The 17,013-nt window shown below is 41.1% G+C and overlaps 1 protein-coding gene across 5 annotated transcripts in view; it reads right to left on the reverse strand.

Annotated features, from left to right (window-relative positions):
• Positions 1 to 17,013, reverse strand: part of Herc4 (HECT and RLD domain containing E3 ubiquitin protein ligase 4) — a 70,930-nt gene that overhangs the window by 3,978 nt on the left and 49,939 nt on the right. For 3 of the 5 annotated variants that reach the window (XM_052164509.1, XM_052164511.1, XM_052164512.1), the window contains 7 exons: positions 14,505 to 14,624; positions 9,745 to 9,768; positions 7,769 to 7,867; positions 6,435 to 6,602; positions 5,884 to 6,027; positions 2,736 to 2,902; positions 2,431 to 2,497 (listed from right to left, as the gene is read on the reverse strand). In XM_052164509.1, the coding sequence (XP_052020469.1) occupies positions 2,431 to 2,497; positions 2,736 to 2,902; positions 5,884 to 6,027; positions 6,435 to 6,602; positions 7,769 to 7,867; positions 9,745 to 9,768; positions 14,505 to 14,624 (789 nt within the window). The remainder of the gene's footprint in view (positions 1 to 2,430; positions 2,498 to 2,735; positions 2,903 to 5,883; positions 6,028 to 6,434; positions 6,603 to 7,768; positions 7,868 to 9,744; positions 9,769 to 14,504; positions 14,625 to 17,013) is intronic. The other 2 variants (XM_052164510.1, XM_052164513.1) reach the window with 1 other exon arrangement.

Consider the following 17,013-nt stretch of genomic DNA (forward strand, 5'->3'; position numbering starts at 1 on the left):
CAATGAGCTCCAGCTCCAGTGAGGGACCACCCTCGGAAAGAAAGCAAATAAAGAAGACATCCAGTGTCGCTAGCTTCCACATGCATCGTGTAGGCAAGGCAAGCCAGTCAGTGTGGTCTCTACAATACAGCAGTAGGAAGAAATGCTTCACTAGCCACTGCCGCCACCACACCCACACACACACACACACACACACACACACACACACACACACAGTCTTCCTTCCCCCTCTGCCTTTTCAAAACAGGGTCTTGCTTTGTAGATCAGGCTGGCCTTAAACTCAAGAGATTTACTTGCCTTTGCCTTGGGAGTGCTGGGGTTAAAAAAAAAGTACACATCACTAGGCCTAGCTACTAACTTATTGTTTAATGGTTAATTAACTCTTTTGAGGTTTTTTTTTTTTTTTTATTTATATGAGTACATTGCAGCTGCCTTCAGACGCACCAGAAGAGGGCATCAGATCCCATTACAGATGGTTGTGAGCCACTATGTGGTTGCTGGGAATTGAACTCAGGACCTCTGGAAGAGTGGCCAGTGCTCTTAACTGCTGAGCCATCTCTCCAGCCTGGTTAATTAATTTTTTTAAAATTAACTTCCTCGTAAACCCATTCCTACCTCCCATACTGGGCCCCTCCCTGCCAGAGTAAGTAATAACACAGAGTCCCTCTCAGAGGGCAGGAAGCTAAGCTGCAAAGAAGACTGTGAGAGCAGCTGCCTGGAGGACATTTAGACCTGAGTCACTTGGAAAGGACACTCCTACAGGCAGTGCAGTGCAGTGCAGTGTGCTCCAGGTTCCCAGCTTCTGTGACCTGTCACCCATGTTGGGGTGGGTCTTGGTTATGCATCTGTCATTTCTGTTCCTGTAAGTAATTCCCTGTACATATTCCTGTAGGCAACCCCAGTCTCTCTGGTTTACCAAGCTGGGCTTTGGTGTGTCACACAACACCCAAGCATAAAGCCCTGCAGTGCGTGGATGGCGCCATCCACCGTGGAGTTCGGCTCCTGGCTGTGCAAACACACCAGGAATCACAGCTGTAAAGAACACTGACTCTCCCTGCACTGGAAGCCATCAGCTGAGGTGCCTAGGTCTGTGTGTGCAAATGTGTATCAAAGCGCAGGGCTTGTGGAGGCCAGAGGCATCATACCATGGACCTAAATTGATGGCCATTGTGAGCTCCCAAATGGAGTGCTGCCACTAACTGAACTCTGTCCTCTGTAAGAGCAGTGAGTGCTCTTCCCTTGCAGCCCCCAGTAAGATTTCCCTTATGATGAAAAAAATAATATTAATGCACTAATTTTACTTCCTCTTAAATAGGCACTGAATTTCCTTACAAATACACCGGACCCATCCCAATCTTACAATGACCTAAGAGGTCTGGCAAGAAGACTCAGTGGATAAAGTGCTGGCTTGTGCAAGCCTGACAGCATGGGTTCAATTCCCAGATGCGTGGTGGAAATATAGCAGTGACGAGCAAGCATGGATGTCCGTGAGCAGAGAATCTGGAGAAACCCATCTATCCTATCAGGCAGTCTATGTTCATGAGTAATGGTGTCTCTGATATTCTTCCCATCCCTGATCATCCCTATAGCCACAGGCTCAGAACGAGTCCCTGAGTGCATCTCCTGAATTAAGTTCTCATCTTACCTAACTACTGAAGGCACAAGCAACCAACACGCAACTATTTCAACAATCTCACTGGATCAGTGAGGATAAAATGAAATAATGCATGTATTATGGCTGGCACAGAGTAAAAGCTCAGTAAATATTAACTGTAGGGTTAAGAATTCCATCCATGAGCTGGGCCGTGGTGGTGGTGGTGGCGCACACCTGTAATCCCAGCACTCTGGGAGGCAGAGGCAGGCAGATTTCTGAGTTCGAGGCCAGCCTGGTCTACAGAGTGAGTTCCAGGATAGCCAGGGCTACACAGAGAAACCCTGTCTCGAAAAAAAAACAAATCCAAAAAACAGAAAAAAAAAAAAAAAAAAAGGAATTCCATTCATGGTACTGCAGAGATGGTTCTGATTAAAAGCACTGGCTGCTCTCCCCGTAGACCTGGCTTCAAGTCTCAGTACCCACACAACAGCTAACAACCATCTGTATGTAACGCCAATCCCAAGATATGTTATGCCCACAAAACCCTGCAGATGAAATATCCATAAAATATACATTTTAATATATTTAATTTTAATATATTTAAAAGTATACATTTTAATATACATTAAAAAAAAAAAAGCCTGCACTGGTGGCAGAGGTAGGCAGATCTCTTTGAGTTTGAGGGCAACCTGGTCTACAGAGCAATTTATCGGGCTTCAGGGCTATACAGAGAAACCCTGTCTCAGTAAACAAACCAAAAAGTATTTCCTGTATGGAAGAGAGAAATCCTAAAGCACAGCTGTTAGACAAGGAGGCCAACCTTCTGCTCATCTTACCGTAAAGTTCAGACAAAATGTCTCCTCTATATCGTCTTCTGGATAGTCCAGCAATTGCTGCATGCTTCTGCAAAAACAAAAAACAAACAAAAACAAAACCAGTGCTTTCAAGTGAAACATACATTGTTATTGACAGTTCTGTTCATGAGTTAGCACACACTGGGCTTTACTAAAGCCGTGTTTATTTCCATAAATTGTTAACACAAACAGGGCAGCACGGTTCTTTCTCGAAGGAAAGCTTTCTGCGCAGTCCTCTCCTCTCAGCCGCAAGCCCCTCCTGGCCTTAGCACTTTCTAACCACTGACCTCCCGACATCTGGCATCAGCTCTTTCAGATCATCCAGGGATGGCTTCCTTTTCAGTAGTTTCTTATATAAAGCCAAAGGAAAATGAAGGTCCACAATAGTAAAATTATAAATTGCTAATCCACAGATAACACCAATTAAGTGGAACAAGTCACTGTCTTCAAATGTCTAAAACACAAAGAAGAAAAAAGTGAAAGACTTGTCTTCCAAGCTAAACCTTCATTTTTAGTACAAAAACATAGTCTCCATAGTAGAGAAAACACTGAACACACAGAAAGGCAACCAATGAGAAAGAAGCTCATTCCTATCCCTGTCTCCTTGGCATGAGCATCACGTGTGCGCTCCATGCAGTGCTTCCCTTTCATGAGCTTGTCCATCAGCGGGAGCAGGTTGCCTGACTGTCATCCTCAGCGCTGGAGTTAAAGAGATGCCCCATCACCCTCAGCCTTGAATTAAAACAAAAGATATATTACTGTTTTAGGGGTTGTGGTATTTGGGAGGCAGAGACAGGAGGATCTAGTTCAAGGATAGCATGGTCTATATAGCCAGTTCCCAGACCATCAAGATTACAGACACATATATGGCTTCAGAAACACAATCACTTCCATGTCGTTAAATAGTAAATGTGGGCTGTTAGGCTTGCCTACAGTGGGCGTGGCTCTCAGTTCGATACCCAGGATGGGTGGGAATGAGATGATGGTTGACAGACCACAAAAGCAAAATACATAAAAGAAAATTTGATGGGATAGGGGGCTTCCGGGGAGGAAACCAGGAAAGGGGCTAACATTTGAAATGTAAATAAAGAAAACATCCAATAAAAACAATCTTAAAAAAGAAAATTTGTTCTTGGTCTGTGGATGTATATGTGCACATGTGCAGGACAAACAACCCTGCTGTTTGTGCGTCTTCTGAGGTGGGGCCTGGCCTAAAACAGGAATTTTAGACATAGCTAAAGCTGTTCTCCAACTCAACTCTCAAGTGCTATGATTACACGTGAGTCACATTTATCCTGCTTATCCCAAGCTTTTGGGTTTTTAGAGGGTGGAGGTGTAAATATTTACTCATTTTATGTTTATGGGTGAATGTCTGCATGTAGATCTACTCACTAGAAGAGGGCCCTGGATCTTACAGGACTACAACAGTTTTGAGTGGCCACGTGGGAGTTAAACTCAGGACCTCTGGAATAGCAGCCAGTGTTACCTAACCATTGAACCATCCTTCCGCAAAGCTTTTTAAGTGGATGGATGTTGGGGATCAAATTCAAGTCTTTATGCTTGTAAGACACATGTTTTATTACCAACTGACCTATAAACACCTTTAAAACAGTATTTTTTTTGAATCGAGGCTAAGACCGCTAGAGCATGCCTTTAACTGCAGCGCCAAGGACAAAGCAGGGACCTGTGAGCTGGAGCCCTGTCTGCTTCACCCTGGCTCCAGCCAGGCTCCTTTGTTTGAGACAGTGAGACCATGTCTCACTGAGTTCGTTACGTGGTTCACTCCTGTGATCCCCTCAACTAGGGAGGCTAAAGTGAGAGCGATCATCAGGGACTCGGCAGGCAGGGGTGGTACACACTGGCAGACGCAGGGGGTCTCTGTCTGAGTTTACGGTGAGTCTGGTCCAGAGTTCCAGAACAGCCAGGGATACATAGAGAGACCCCATTTCAAAAATAAAGTAAAATAAAACAAAACAAAAAAAGAAAACCCAGAAGGAGGTGTAAATAAGGAGGAAGGCGGAAAGACACCCAGCTTGGCTGCTTCCAACGTGTCTTCTTCTGAAAATCTGATTTACAATTATGCAAACATTTTATATACTTATAAAACTAAATTACACTAAAAAAAACAAATTAAAAAAAACTCCCTTGACTTAAACATGTACATACTGCTAAACTAACCACAATAATCAAATTAATAGAGTTCATCTATTTCAAATGATAGCAAGCATCATTAGCTTTATATCTCTACTTAGCTATATCTTTGGTTTTGAGGGTTTTTTTTTTGTTTTTTGTTTTTGGTTTTTTTTTCCCAAGACAGGGTTTCTCTGTGTAGCCCTGGCTGTCCTGGAACTCACTCTGTAAACCAGGCTGACCTTGAACTCAGAAATCCATCTGCTACTGCCTCCCAAGTGCTGGGATTAAAGGAGTGCGCCACCACTGCCTAGCACTCAGATATATCTTAAAGATGAAATTACACAGTAACTTAAAATGTATTTATTTTCCTGTACATCATACTATTGGTATTACTGTTTGGCTGTATTTTTAAAGTCTTGACCATTTTGCAGAACTGCAAGAGTGCTGAGGATGCCTGACAAGATCCCAGGTGAGAACACCTGAAGCCCCACAATAGACAGGACAATATGGACCAGCATCAGCGAAGAGAACTACACTAAACAGAACACAGGAGAGCCATGCTGCAGCCACTGGAGGGCGCCAGCAAACACTTGGTCTACCCAAGAACAGGCAACTGAACATGAGCTGGATGCCTACCAAATAAGGCCGAGGTCTTTATCTCTCTATACAAGTACCCAGAACAGTATAATTACAGTTCAGTATTTTGTTGCCCTTAGGAATTACCCTAAGCAATGAACATCAATAGCTACTATTCCACACAAGACAGCCTTCAAAAAGACTAAATATACACATAAAGAAATCTAATAAATTTATAACACAGGCGACTCAGAAATTTTTACAAACAGAACCCAAACATTTTCTGTAAAGGAGCAGCTGGTGATATCTTAGTTACTATCAACTCTGTCTCTGATGCACATATATCAAAGCAGTCCTATCCAACAGGTGGCTTCCTGTATCAGAGCACGTGGTGGGAAGATCTGCCTCACTACTATAGTTACTGGCCCTTAACCTGAACTGTAAGACATCAGTGATCTCTAATGCTAAACGAATTCTCTCCAGAAGAGAGGCTATATAGCAATCACCACACAGTTTTCCAAATGGAAATACTCAAAAGGAAAATTCAGCATTATTTTAAATCTGATTGTTCCTCAATTTATTGTAATTTGAAATGTGTAAAACACAAGGCTGCGTTGTGACAAGTCTAAAAGTTCCTAATTTCAAGTTGTAATAAAGTAGACATCTGACCAGAATATGTTAGAAACAAAAATATAAAGAAATAATTGTTGTAGATGGGCATATTACCTTATCTGAAAACCAAATGAGCCTGGAATCCTCATAATATCGAAACATGCCATATTTAGGATCCAGCAATTCCCTCATGATGAGCAAGAAAAATTCTTTGCGTACACCTCCTGCATCAACAGCATCTTCTCCAACAAATATAACCTAAAACAGGGTAAGTGAACACTGAACAGACAATGAAGAACCTAGAGCACATCTCAATAGACCTGTAAACAAGCTGTTCACTGCTAATAAATCCCAGCAACCTATAGTTTCAAAAGCTAAATATCTAACTTATATGACTCAGTGATTAGAAGCACTTGTTCTTGCAGAAGATCCAGGTTTGTTTCCCAGTACCCAGTTGGTTGTTCATAACCATCCTATAACTATAATTACATAGGAACTAACCCTCTCTTCTGGCATGGATATACTGCACATACATGTAAGCAAACATACATAAGGAATAAAGTCTGTAATTAAAAAACACCGCACTCGCGCGCGCACACACACACACACACGACCTAGAACAGCTTTTAGATAGAAGCCTCAATTTATGCAAAGTGCTTACTTACCTTGAGTGGCTTTTTATAATCTATATTCTTAGTTTTCCTGAGGACTTCCATTGCATCTCCAACAATATTCTCTCTGCGAACAACCAGAATTAAGCAAGGATTCACAGACTCAATCACTGGGAGAAAAAGAGAGGAGACATTCTGCCTGTGGGCCTGGTCAATGGCCATCTAGAAAACAAACACAAGTCAGAACTTTATTTTACTTTTGGCAGTCTTATTTAACCTAACCTTGCTGTGAAGCTGAGCGTGAAGGTTTGAATGTGAATAACCCCACACACTCATGTGTCTGTGTATTTAGTTCCCAGTGGCGGACTAGTTAGGAAGGATTACGAGGTGTGGTCTGGCTGGAGCCCGCCACTTCTGCCTGCAGATTAGGATATAAACTCTGAGAGACTTCTCCAGGCCCTCCTGTCTGCTGTCTGCCAAGGTGACTCACCCTCTACAACTGTGAGCAAGTCTTTAATTAAATGCTTTCCCAGGTTTCCAATTGCTGGATGGGGGCTGGGATCACATGCAAGCATCACCATGCCCAGCTATTTTACTTATTCTAGTTAACATACAAGTTATGAGTTTCACTGTGATATCATATACATACATATATGCATACATGCATACATACATACATATATATGTATCCCTCCCCATAAAACATCCCCAGCCCTCACCATCAATATATATGACCTATGACCAACCTGAAGGTAATTTCCCCTCCTTGCCTCTCTCCCTTTCTTCCTTTTCTGAGATACGGTCTGTAGTCCTGGCTGTTCTAGACCTCACTCTATAGAACAGGCTGGCCTCTCAACTCACAGAGCTGCGATTAAGCTCACCATGCCAGGCTCAGGGCAATTTCTAACTCTTTCCATCTAAGTGATGGAGTGTGTCCACTCCCACACTGAACTTTTGATCTCACCTCTGGTTCCTGCCATCTTTTCTCACATATGTAATTAAAGGGCAGAGTGAAGCCAGGCTTCTGAAGCAATCTAACCTTTTATAGTGAACCCAATGAAACTGTTTGGAAAGATGGACTTATATAACAAAGAGGGTTCATCATTTTTGAAGATTTAACATAAATAAAGTCTGTTATTGTAATTTTATTACAGCTCCTTGCAAATAAGCACCTTTCATGTTTGTATGTCTCATGTAGCAATTCTCACAACTACACAAGGTGTTATGCAAATAATAGTCTACAATGGCATCCCCACATATTATCACCAGTGTTTAAAATACTGAAAAAAAAAAAAAGAGAGAAAGAAAGAAAACCAAAACCCAAAAACCCAACACAGAGACAGTTTTTTACAACATCTCCAAATGAAGTTACCATTGCACACACTTACCTGCATCTGCAAGACTGCGTCTGTCTGAAGCAGAGTAGTTTTTGCCTGGGCATCAAATACAAATGGATATGTACAAATTGTCACAGGGATATCTGCCAACTGGAAATAAAGAAATTACCTTATCAGTTCAAGCTGGCTCTGGTGTATGGAGTCTGTCATTTTTGGTAAAGATGGTCACTGCACTGTTGGTTCATTCACTGGTTAAAAACTTTCAAAAACATCATTCATTTTTGACTGCAGGATTTTTATTCATTTTATACAAGGCATTAGAATGAACCAGTCCATAAAACTGCAAACTGAAGCTTGCTAAGGAACTCGAGGGTTTGTGAATGTTAGGTAAGTGTATAACCTCTGAATTATAACCCCAACCCTTTGTGTTTTGATCCCAGGCTGGTTTCAAACTCTTGTTTGTACCATCACTGGGGTAACAGTGTGTGGCACAACTGAACTTAACGTAAAGACAGACTGAAATAGTAATTCCCAGGTATCTTCTGTTTCTTTCAAGTGGGTCCTAGGGGCTGAACCTGGGTTGTCAGGTTTGACAGCAGGTGCCTTTCTCTGCTGAGCCATTTCAGTGTCTTTATTTTGTGTTTCTCTGCATGCATACACACCATAAATCTGTATACATGGAGGTCAGAGACAGTCTGTAATAGCTGTTCTCTCCTTCCAACATGTGGGTCTAATGGCAGATACCTTCACCCACTGAGTCATCTCCATATCCCTCAATCTTCATTTCTACACAACATCGCTGTGGGTCTCTGTTTAGCTCAGTGGTTTCAGGCTTCCTAATGCTGCGACCCTTTAATACAGGTCCTCATGTTTTTTTTTTTTTTAAACCACTTCATAACCACAGTTTTGTTACTGTTAGGAATCGTAATATAGATATTCCCAATGATTTTAGGCAACTCTGTAACAGGGTCAGTTTTGATCCACAGATTGAGAAATGCTGGTTTAGCTCCTACAGGGAAGGTACAAACAATGTTTCAAGTCATTTGAGTCCTAGCCATGTTTTCAAATGGTGTTTTTATTCCCCTCCCCACAACATAACGTCTTACACTGCTGGGGGTTGTGTATGGAGCCTTGTGCGTGACAGCAAGAACTCTAGCACTGAGCTGTGTCTGACAGCAGCTCTATCTTTTCAGTTTTACATGACACTTACTGAGGAAGCAAACAAACGTTAACTACATAATGCAATTTAACTAGTGTTCATTAGTTTTGGCTTACTGAGATTTAGTTTTTTTTGAACTAAGCAAAACAACACCAAGCGCCATAACATAAAGTAGTAACAATGTGCTAGTTCTGAAATGGAAAGCCGAGGCTGCCCACTGAATTCAGGTCAATGTACAACAACTTTATATATTATGGGAACACACAGAACAAGAACAATGAGTATTAATTATTAGTTTAAAAAAGATAGGTCATTTTACTTCTATAATATTTTGCTCTACTAGGTAAGCACTTATAAAAATTTAAAAGAAAATTTATTTCTCAATTCATACTGTATTTTATATTGAGAGACAAGAACAGCAAATATTAAAAAGTAACTCTTGTTAGAAGGTATCATATCAAGAGTAATATTAAATAATATCATTGTTTTATTGTTGTTGCTGTTTTTTTTTCATAAGACAGAGTTTTACTGTGCATCCCCAACTGGTCTGAGCTCACACTATGTAGCTCAGGCTGGCCTCAAATTCAGATATCTGCTTGCCTCTGCATCTCAAGTGCTGGGATTAAAGACACATGCCATCACACCCAGCAACAGGCTTTAATTCAGAAAACTCTTCTGAATTATACAGGATATCCTGATAGTATACAGGATAATTTCTATGGATTTAACTTTTAAAACCAATATAATATGCCTATTTAAAATAAGGTGTATGTGTGTGTGCACATTAAAAATCAAACAAACAAAAACTCACACTAAAGACAAATTAGACTCTTGACACCCTTCGTGCCGCTGAGACAGTATGACTTACCTCAGTTAACCCATGGCTGGCATCCTAAGACAGCAGTGCAGAGTGCAGCAACAGGGAAAGAGCAGTGTTAGTGGTCTAGGTCTAGTCAACACAGAGGTCACGTATTTTGCTACATCTGAATATTGACTTATTGAGGTAGAAAATAAATTAATTAAATTACCATCTCATAACACCTTCCACATCTCTATCTATGAAGTAGAGATTTTGGGGTACTCTATCATCAACTATCAGGTATGAATATAATGAGATCTGGTCTAAGCAACTGAGTTTTTCCCCTTGCAGAATTTATGTAGAATAGCAAAATAATTCTTAGCCTGAAACATCCTGATGGCTGTTTCTTTACCTAGAAAATGGAACAAATTACTTCTCAGACTTGACCTCAATGAAGTAGAAAATCTTTAGATATTACCCAGAAGCAAAATGAGAGAAACGCTGCCATAAATTATAGAACACGTCACCAGAAAGATGGAAGGTACCTTGTAGTAATTGTATTCTTTTCTCTTTCCTTCCTTCCTTCCTTTTTTTTTTTTTTTTTTTTTGAAACAGGGTCTCATTGCATAGTCCTGGGAGGCCAGGATAGTCTCAACCTCAAGAGACCAGCCTGCCCTGCGGCCTCAGCGCTGTATTAAAGGTATCATATCCCCGTGCTTAGTCTGTCTCTTTACATTTATTATTGTTACTGTGTGAGAGAGAACACAGATGTGTCTATGGAAATCAGGAGCCGGTCTATACAAGTTGGCTCTTTTCTCTAACTCTGGGCTATCTTGCCAGACCTATGAGTGGGTTTTGTTTTGTTTTTTAAACAATATTAAAATAAAAAGCACAACACAGAACATAGAGGTTGCTAACTTGTAAAAACAGATTTATGAAGATATGAAAACTTAAGAGAATATAACAGAAATGTGCCCTGCCCCCAATCTGGGGATTAAATTCAGGGCCTTGCATCTACTAAGCAAATGCTTGAAAGGAGTGATCTACACTCCCAGCCCACATATGGTACAAACTATTTTAAGGCAGGTCCCATGTATCTCAGGCTGGCTTTGAACTCAGTATGTAGCTTAGGATGGCTTGTAACTGATCCTCCTACTTCCTGGAACTGTAGACACATGTCAGTATGCCCAGTTTCCTGTGGTGCCGAGTATAAAACCCAGAGCTTCACATGTTAGACAGGCACCCTACCAACTGAGTTACCTGCTCTCTTACTGAAAGTTTCCACATATACTCCATGTTTATGCTCATAGTACTCAAAGTACTACAATCTTCAGAAATATGCTACTGAATGTACACCTGGTAGCTATTGTGGTGAAGAATTATTTTTTACAAAACATACAGCATTTGCCCTGGGCTATTCTGAGTCTTTGGAATGACTAGGATCTTTAGCTGGTAAATAATGTCATTTATGATGCAGATTTCAGCCATCAAATATCAGTTCTGCCTTCAGGAAGTTCAGAAGCGGAGCTGGAGAGACGGCCCAGGTAAAGCACACACACTGCTCTGACTGAGGAGCGGGATTCAGTTCCGAGCACCCACATGGACCCTCACTACTGTCTGTAACTTAGATCCTGATGCTGTGATCTGACCCCTGCGCATGTGTGCACGTGCACATGCAGACAGACAGACATGCACACACAGAACACCACTCATACATGCAACATTAATATAGCTAGCTGCCTTGTGGGAAATGACTGACACCCAATAAAAACACTGAGTGTTTCAGCCTCACTGCTTAGCAATCCTGAGCATTATCAAACATCAATGCCAGGTACTCATTTATGACTTTTCCATGGAGGAAAAAAGTATGCTGCTACTGATGCCTTTCCTAGAGTCTTCCTTATTGTCTTAACCTGACTAATTTTAATCTGTATCCTTAGCCTATAATGAACTACAAAGAACTATGTAGTAGTTTTTTGAGTTCTGTAAAACTTAACAACAAATGATAGAGCCTTAAGACAGAGTGAGGCATACCCCTCCCAACTTGGCATATGGTATCAGAAATAAGGGAAGCCCTGTGTAGTTTTCCTCTGATTTTCGTAGGTAGCTAAATTCTAACATGTTTTTGACAACTGAAAAGAATGTCCTACCTGTTAAAATGTCAGTGTGTCCTCCTAACTAATGCTGGTCTATCCTGATATTACACCAGGCCCTATGTCAGTCTATGTCTAGACAGATACTGACATGTCAGATTGCTGTTTCAACCACTATTTAATGGGCACATACAATTTAATTCCCTAGGACACACATCACAATACTAAATAAGTAAGATTTATGACCTACAAATATTTAACATCAAAGATGGAAAAGAAACTCATTCAACTCAACAAAACCATTTAAGTCAAATTTTAATGTAATGCAAACATAATAAACCCAGCATGGACCTTTCTATTCTTCTGAAACAGAACCAGCAGTGTGTACTTCTAATTATTTTCTGAAATAGAACCAGCAGAGTGTACTTCTGATTATTTTGCCTCCACTTCTTGAGTGCTGGTATTATAAATATATCCAACCATATATGCAGGTCATCATAACTTATTTATTGCAATTATTTGTGTGTGTAGGGGGGCAGTACATTCACACCACAGCATATGTGTGGAGATCAGAAGGTAACTTGTAGGAGTCAGTTTCTTCCACCACCTGGGTCCTGGGGTTTAATATCAGGCCATCAGGCTTGGTGGCAAGTGCCTTTGCATGTTGAGGCAGCTCACTGGCGCGTACGGGAAGGAGGGAGGGAGGAAAGGCACTGGAGGGAAGAGAAAGGAAGGATGAGAAGGAAGAAAAAGAGAGGGAGAAAAAGGGGAAGAGAGATGACTCAGCGAGTCAGAGTACAGACAGCTGGTTCTTCCCGAGAACCAGGTTCAATTCCCAGCACCCATGTGGTGGTCCCTTATAACCACCTCTAACTCCAGTTCCTGAGGGTCCAACACCATCTTCTGACCTCAGCAGGCATCAGGTACATAAATGCAGCACATATATACATATAGGCAAAGCACCCAGAATTCATAAAAAAATAAAAGTATTTGACATTTTAAAATTTTTATTATTTTTAAATTATGTGTATGTGAGTGTCTGGGTGCAGAAACGGAAATTGGATCTTTAGGGAATGGAGTTACAGGTGGCTGTCAGCCACTACATGGGTGATGCAAACTCAAGTCCTCTGAAGAGCAGCCAGCACTCTAGCCTTCTGAGCCATCTCTCCAGCCCCTTAACCAAGCTCTAGACCAGGTATAGACAAGCTGCAGAGGTGACCCGGTCTGTAATCCCAGCACTAGGAACTGAAGCACAAGCTTTCCAAGACTGAATCCAGCCTAGATAGAGTAAGGATTTATCTTCAGAGAAACTAACTCCCGATCTCATGAGCTAAACTAGTATCATATGTTTGTGTGTATATACATAAAACATGTGCAATTGTATGCACATATTTGTGCTCACACATGAATGCCCATATTATTACAGAATAGTATGAGTATCTTTAGGATAGTCACGAAAACTTTACTAACTATGGAAATGACACCCAACTCTGCATGAAGACTACAGTGAACATATGGATCTTATTTCTTAAAGGAAGAAGAACATCAGGAGTTCTATGGAAATACCAAAGTCTGATGAACTCTCTTTAAAACAAAGAATTCGATGGAGTACTACAAGTCTTTAATCCCAGAACTCTGGAGGCAGAGGGAGGTGGTTTCTGTGAGTTCAAAGCTAGCCTGGTCTACATGGTAGGTTCCAGACCAGCCAGGGCTGTCTTTAAAAACAAAAAACAAACAAACAAAAGAAAAAAAAGGAAAGTTAAGGAAAAGAAGCCAGTTTCCTGAAAATATGCACTCAGTATCATGTTCATTTATAAATGGAGAGACAGTAACTATATGACAGAGAGAAATGAGGAATAAAAGAAACCAATATAGGCCTCTATTACCTCTTATTAGAAAACAGCAGGGCTATACAGAGAAACCCTGTCTCAAAAAAAAAAAAAAAAAAAAAAAAAAGAAACAGCTAATACCAAAAATAGCTCCTTAATGAGATACAGTTTGATATCATCGTGACTTTGTGCTAAGATGAGTTTGGGTGAGAAGACTACCAAATTCCAGCCAATATTCAAACACAGAGCAATAGTTGCTTGCTAAAAAGAAATCCTATTAAGACCTGGTTAGAAGACAGGTTGTCTACAAAAGGTTTACTTTTCTCATCAGGCTGCCCCAGAACAAACTGCCTGAGCAGCTGGAGTGCTGAGACTACAGGTGTGTACCACTGTTTGATTATCATAGGATATTAAGTATCTGCTACATAAGTAACTAAAGTTACTTTAAAATAACTAAAATTAATAAATCTGTTAACTTGTTGCTAAAGACCTTTAGTCATATGCAAAGAAGTACATCCATATATGAATATGTATTAACAATCTGAAATAAAATGAAAACACAGAACAAATAGTTCCAGGGCTCTCTCCTGGTTTTAAAGTAAACATCTACTAACATGTCTAAGAGAACTGATATCCACTACTCTGAACAGCAGAGAAGAGGTAGTAACCTCAAGGGACATAAGAGCTGAAAGTCCAAGCCACGCCTGCCTTTTCTCTAGAAAAGCACACCTGGCACTGCTGGCTGGGTGCCAGGGGAATATCTACATACAAACAGAGCTTTCTCTGGGACGCATTATTTTAAAATAATGTTCTTGGAATAAAAGCTATGAAAATACTTGTTTCCAAAATGTCCCTTCTGTATTGCCCAAATGCCACACAGGCCCCATCACGCGGCGAGGGGACGTACCACTCCGTAGGCTTGCTGCTGGACCCAGTTGATATAGTCATTCCGTATGTCGATCAGCTCTTGGACTTCATGTATGTAAAACTTGTCATACTGAATGAGTTGTCCTGTTTTCTCATTTACCTTAAAAGAAAAAAAGAAATAAAATTAACATTAAATTCAGTCTGCACTTTCAGTTCTTAAATAGAAAAAAAAAGGCCTTGGAGATTTCTTTAGCTAATTTTCTATTAAAAATAAAACAAAAACTACTCACTGCCTACTATACATGAAAAATCCTTATCATGTGTTTTAGGAAACATAAAATATTTTAGGATGTGATACATCTATTTCTACTTGGTAACCCCAAGTCTAGAAACAAATGCCTCTATAGCCACAATACACTATAAACTGTATAAACCAGAAACTACCTGGCCTTCAGGTCGGCAAAGTAGAACTAAACAGTAAATGTTATGCTACGTAACAGCTGGGCAAACAAACCTTGACGTTCCTCTTTCCTTTCATGTGTTTCTTTGTTTTTATGAATGCATACCACATGTGCGGGGTGCCTTTGGAGGCTAGAGGAAGGCAGCAGAGCTCCTGGAGCCGGAGTAACAGGCATGAGAATACAACCTGACACAGATGCTGGAACTGAACTCAGGTCCTTTAGTACAGCAGCAAGTGTTTTTTGGTTTGTTTACTTAATTTATTTTTATTGTATGTGCATTGGTGTTTTACTTGCAGGTATATCTGTGTAGACAGTTGTGAGCCGCCATGTGGGTGTTGGGAATTGAGCCTGGGTCCCCTAGAAGAGCAGTCAGTGCTCTTAACCACTGAACAACCTCTACACCTAGTTATGTAAGGTGGTATCAAGATAGGATCTAAAACCAAGGCTGAAAACTCGAGGGAGAGAGAACTACATACACAAGGGAAGCCAATCCCTAGTGAAGAGCACCACTGTGACCTGGCTTCCTCAGCAACCCTGGAACGGCAAGGGGTCTTCTGCCATGTAATGCACCAACAAGTACACACTTTTTCATCAAGCAAAGCAACTAGAAGCTCATCAAGTTGAGTCATGTGAACTCTAGTTTGCAGAGAACTCGGAGGATGGACAGCACAGTCACGAAAGCTCTCACTAGGGCCCTGGACCTTTCACCACACGCACCACAATTCTTCAAAAGCAAACGGAAATTCAAATGAAGGGGAAAAGAGAAGGCAGGTGTTCTAAACTGAAGGAAGTGAGTGAGAGAGAGAGAGAGAGACAGAGACACATACACAGACACAGAGAGAGACGGAGAGGGAGAGGGAGAGGGAGAGGGAGAGGGAGAGGGAGAGAGAGAAGTAGGGCCTGTAAACCAAGCTGTGAGGTAAGGGAGCCTGCGGCCACACCACATACTCTCCTTGAGTTTCTGAGCCCTGAGGTAGAGCTGAGAGCCACTTTTACAAGTTGTCTGAGGCTATCCCATGGAAGCCCAGGCGTCTCCCATACCCAAAATGAAATTTCTAAAATAATTCTTTAAAAGAGTCCAGAAAAATTCTACTGGAAAGTATAAAAGAAGTTCACGAAAGTCATCATACTGACAATAACAATGATAAATTCTTAAGAGAATAAAATAATAGCCGGGCGGTAATTGCCGCACGACTGTAATCCCAGTACTTGGGAGGCAGAGGCAGGCAGATTTCTGAGTTCAAGGCCAGCCTGGTCTTAAGAGTGAGTTCCAGAACAGCCAAGGCTACACAGAGAAACCCTGTCTCGAAAAAACAAACAAACAAACAAACAAACAACTTAAAAAAACAACCCGCTGTACATCAGCAGGGCATGGCTGGCACATGCACAGGGAGTCAGAGGCAGGTGGATCTGAGTCGGAGGCCAGCCTGGCGTATAGAGTGAGTTCTAAGACACCCACCACTACAGGGAGAAACCTTGTCTCAAAAAATAAAAACAAAAAGAAGCATTACTAAAAATAACCATTTACCAAAGTCATTAAGTAAACATTCAATATTTGGGGCTGGAGAGACGGCTCAGTGGTTAAGAGCACTGACTGCTCTTCCAGAGGTCCTGAGTGCAATTCCCAGCAACCACATGGCGGCTCACAACCATTTGTGATGGGATTGGATGCCCTCTTTTGGCATGCATGTGTACATATAAATACAACATTTATATACATTAAATAAATAAACAAGTTCTTCAAAAGTTCAATACTTAAAAATCTCAACTAAATTCTCTACCAAGAAAGCCTTGAAAAAGGAAACATTTAAACTATATACAACTAAAAATATGAAATAGTGAACATTTAAACATTTTTATTTTATCGTTTATGTGTATGAGCATTTTGCCTACAAGTCTGTGTGGTGCCCATGACAGGTGAGAAGAGGTGCTGGAGCCCCTGAGAATGTGGCCACACGCGGTGTGAGAACCGCCACATAAACCCTGAAAACTGAACCCAGTGCTCTTCAAGAGTGACACGGGCTTTTACCCACAAAGCCACCTCACTAGACAGACGCCAAGAGATCGTACATCCCCTGTCAAAGGATG

The sequence above is a fragment of the Apodemus sylvaticus genome, chromosome 19, assembly GCF_947179515.1.
Source record: "Apodemus sylvaticus chromosome 19, mApoSyl1.1, whole genome shotgun sequence".
In the NCBI taxonomy this organism is placed as follows: domain Eukaryota; kingdom Metazoa; phylum Chordata; class Mammalia; order Rodentia; family Muridae; genus Apodemus; species Apodemus sylvaticus.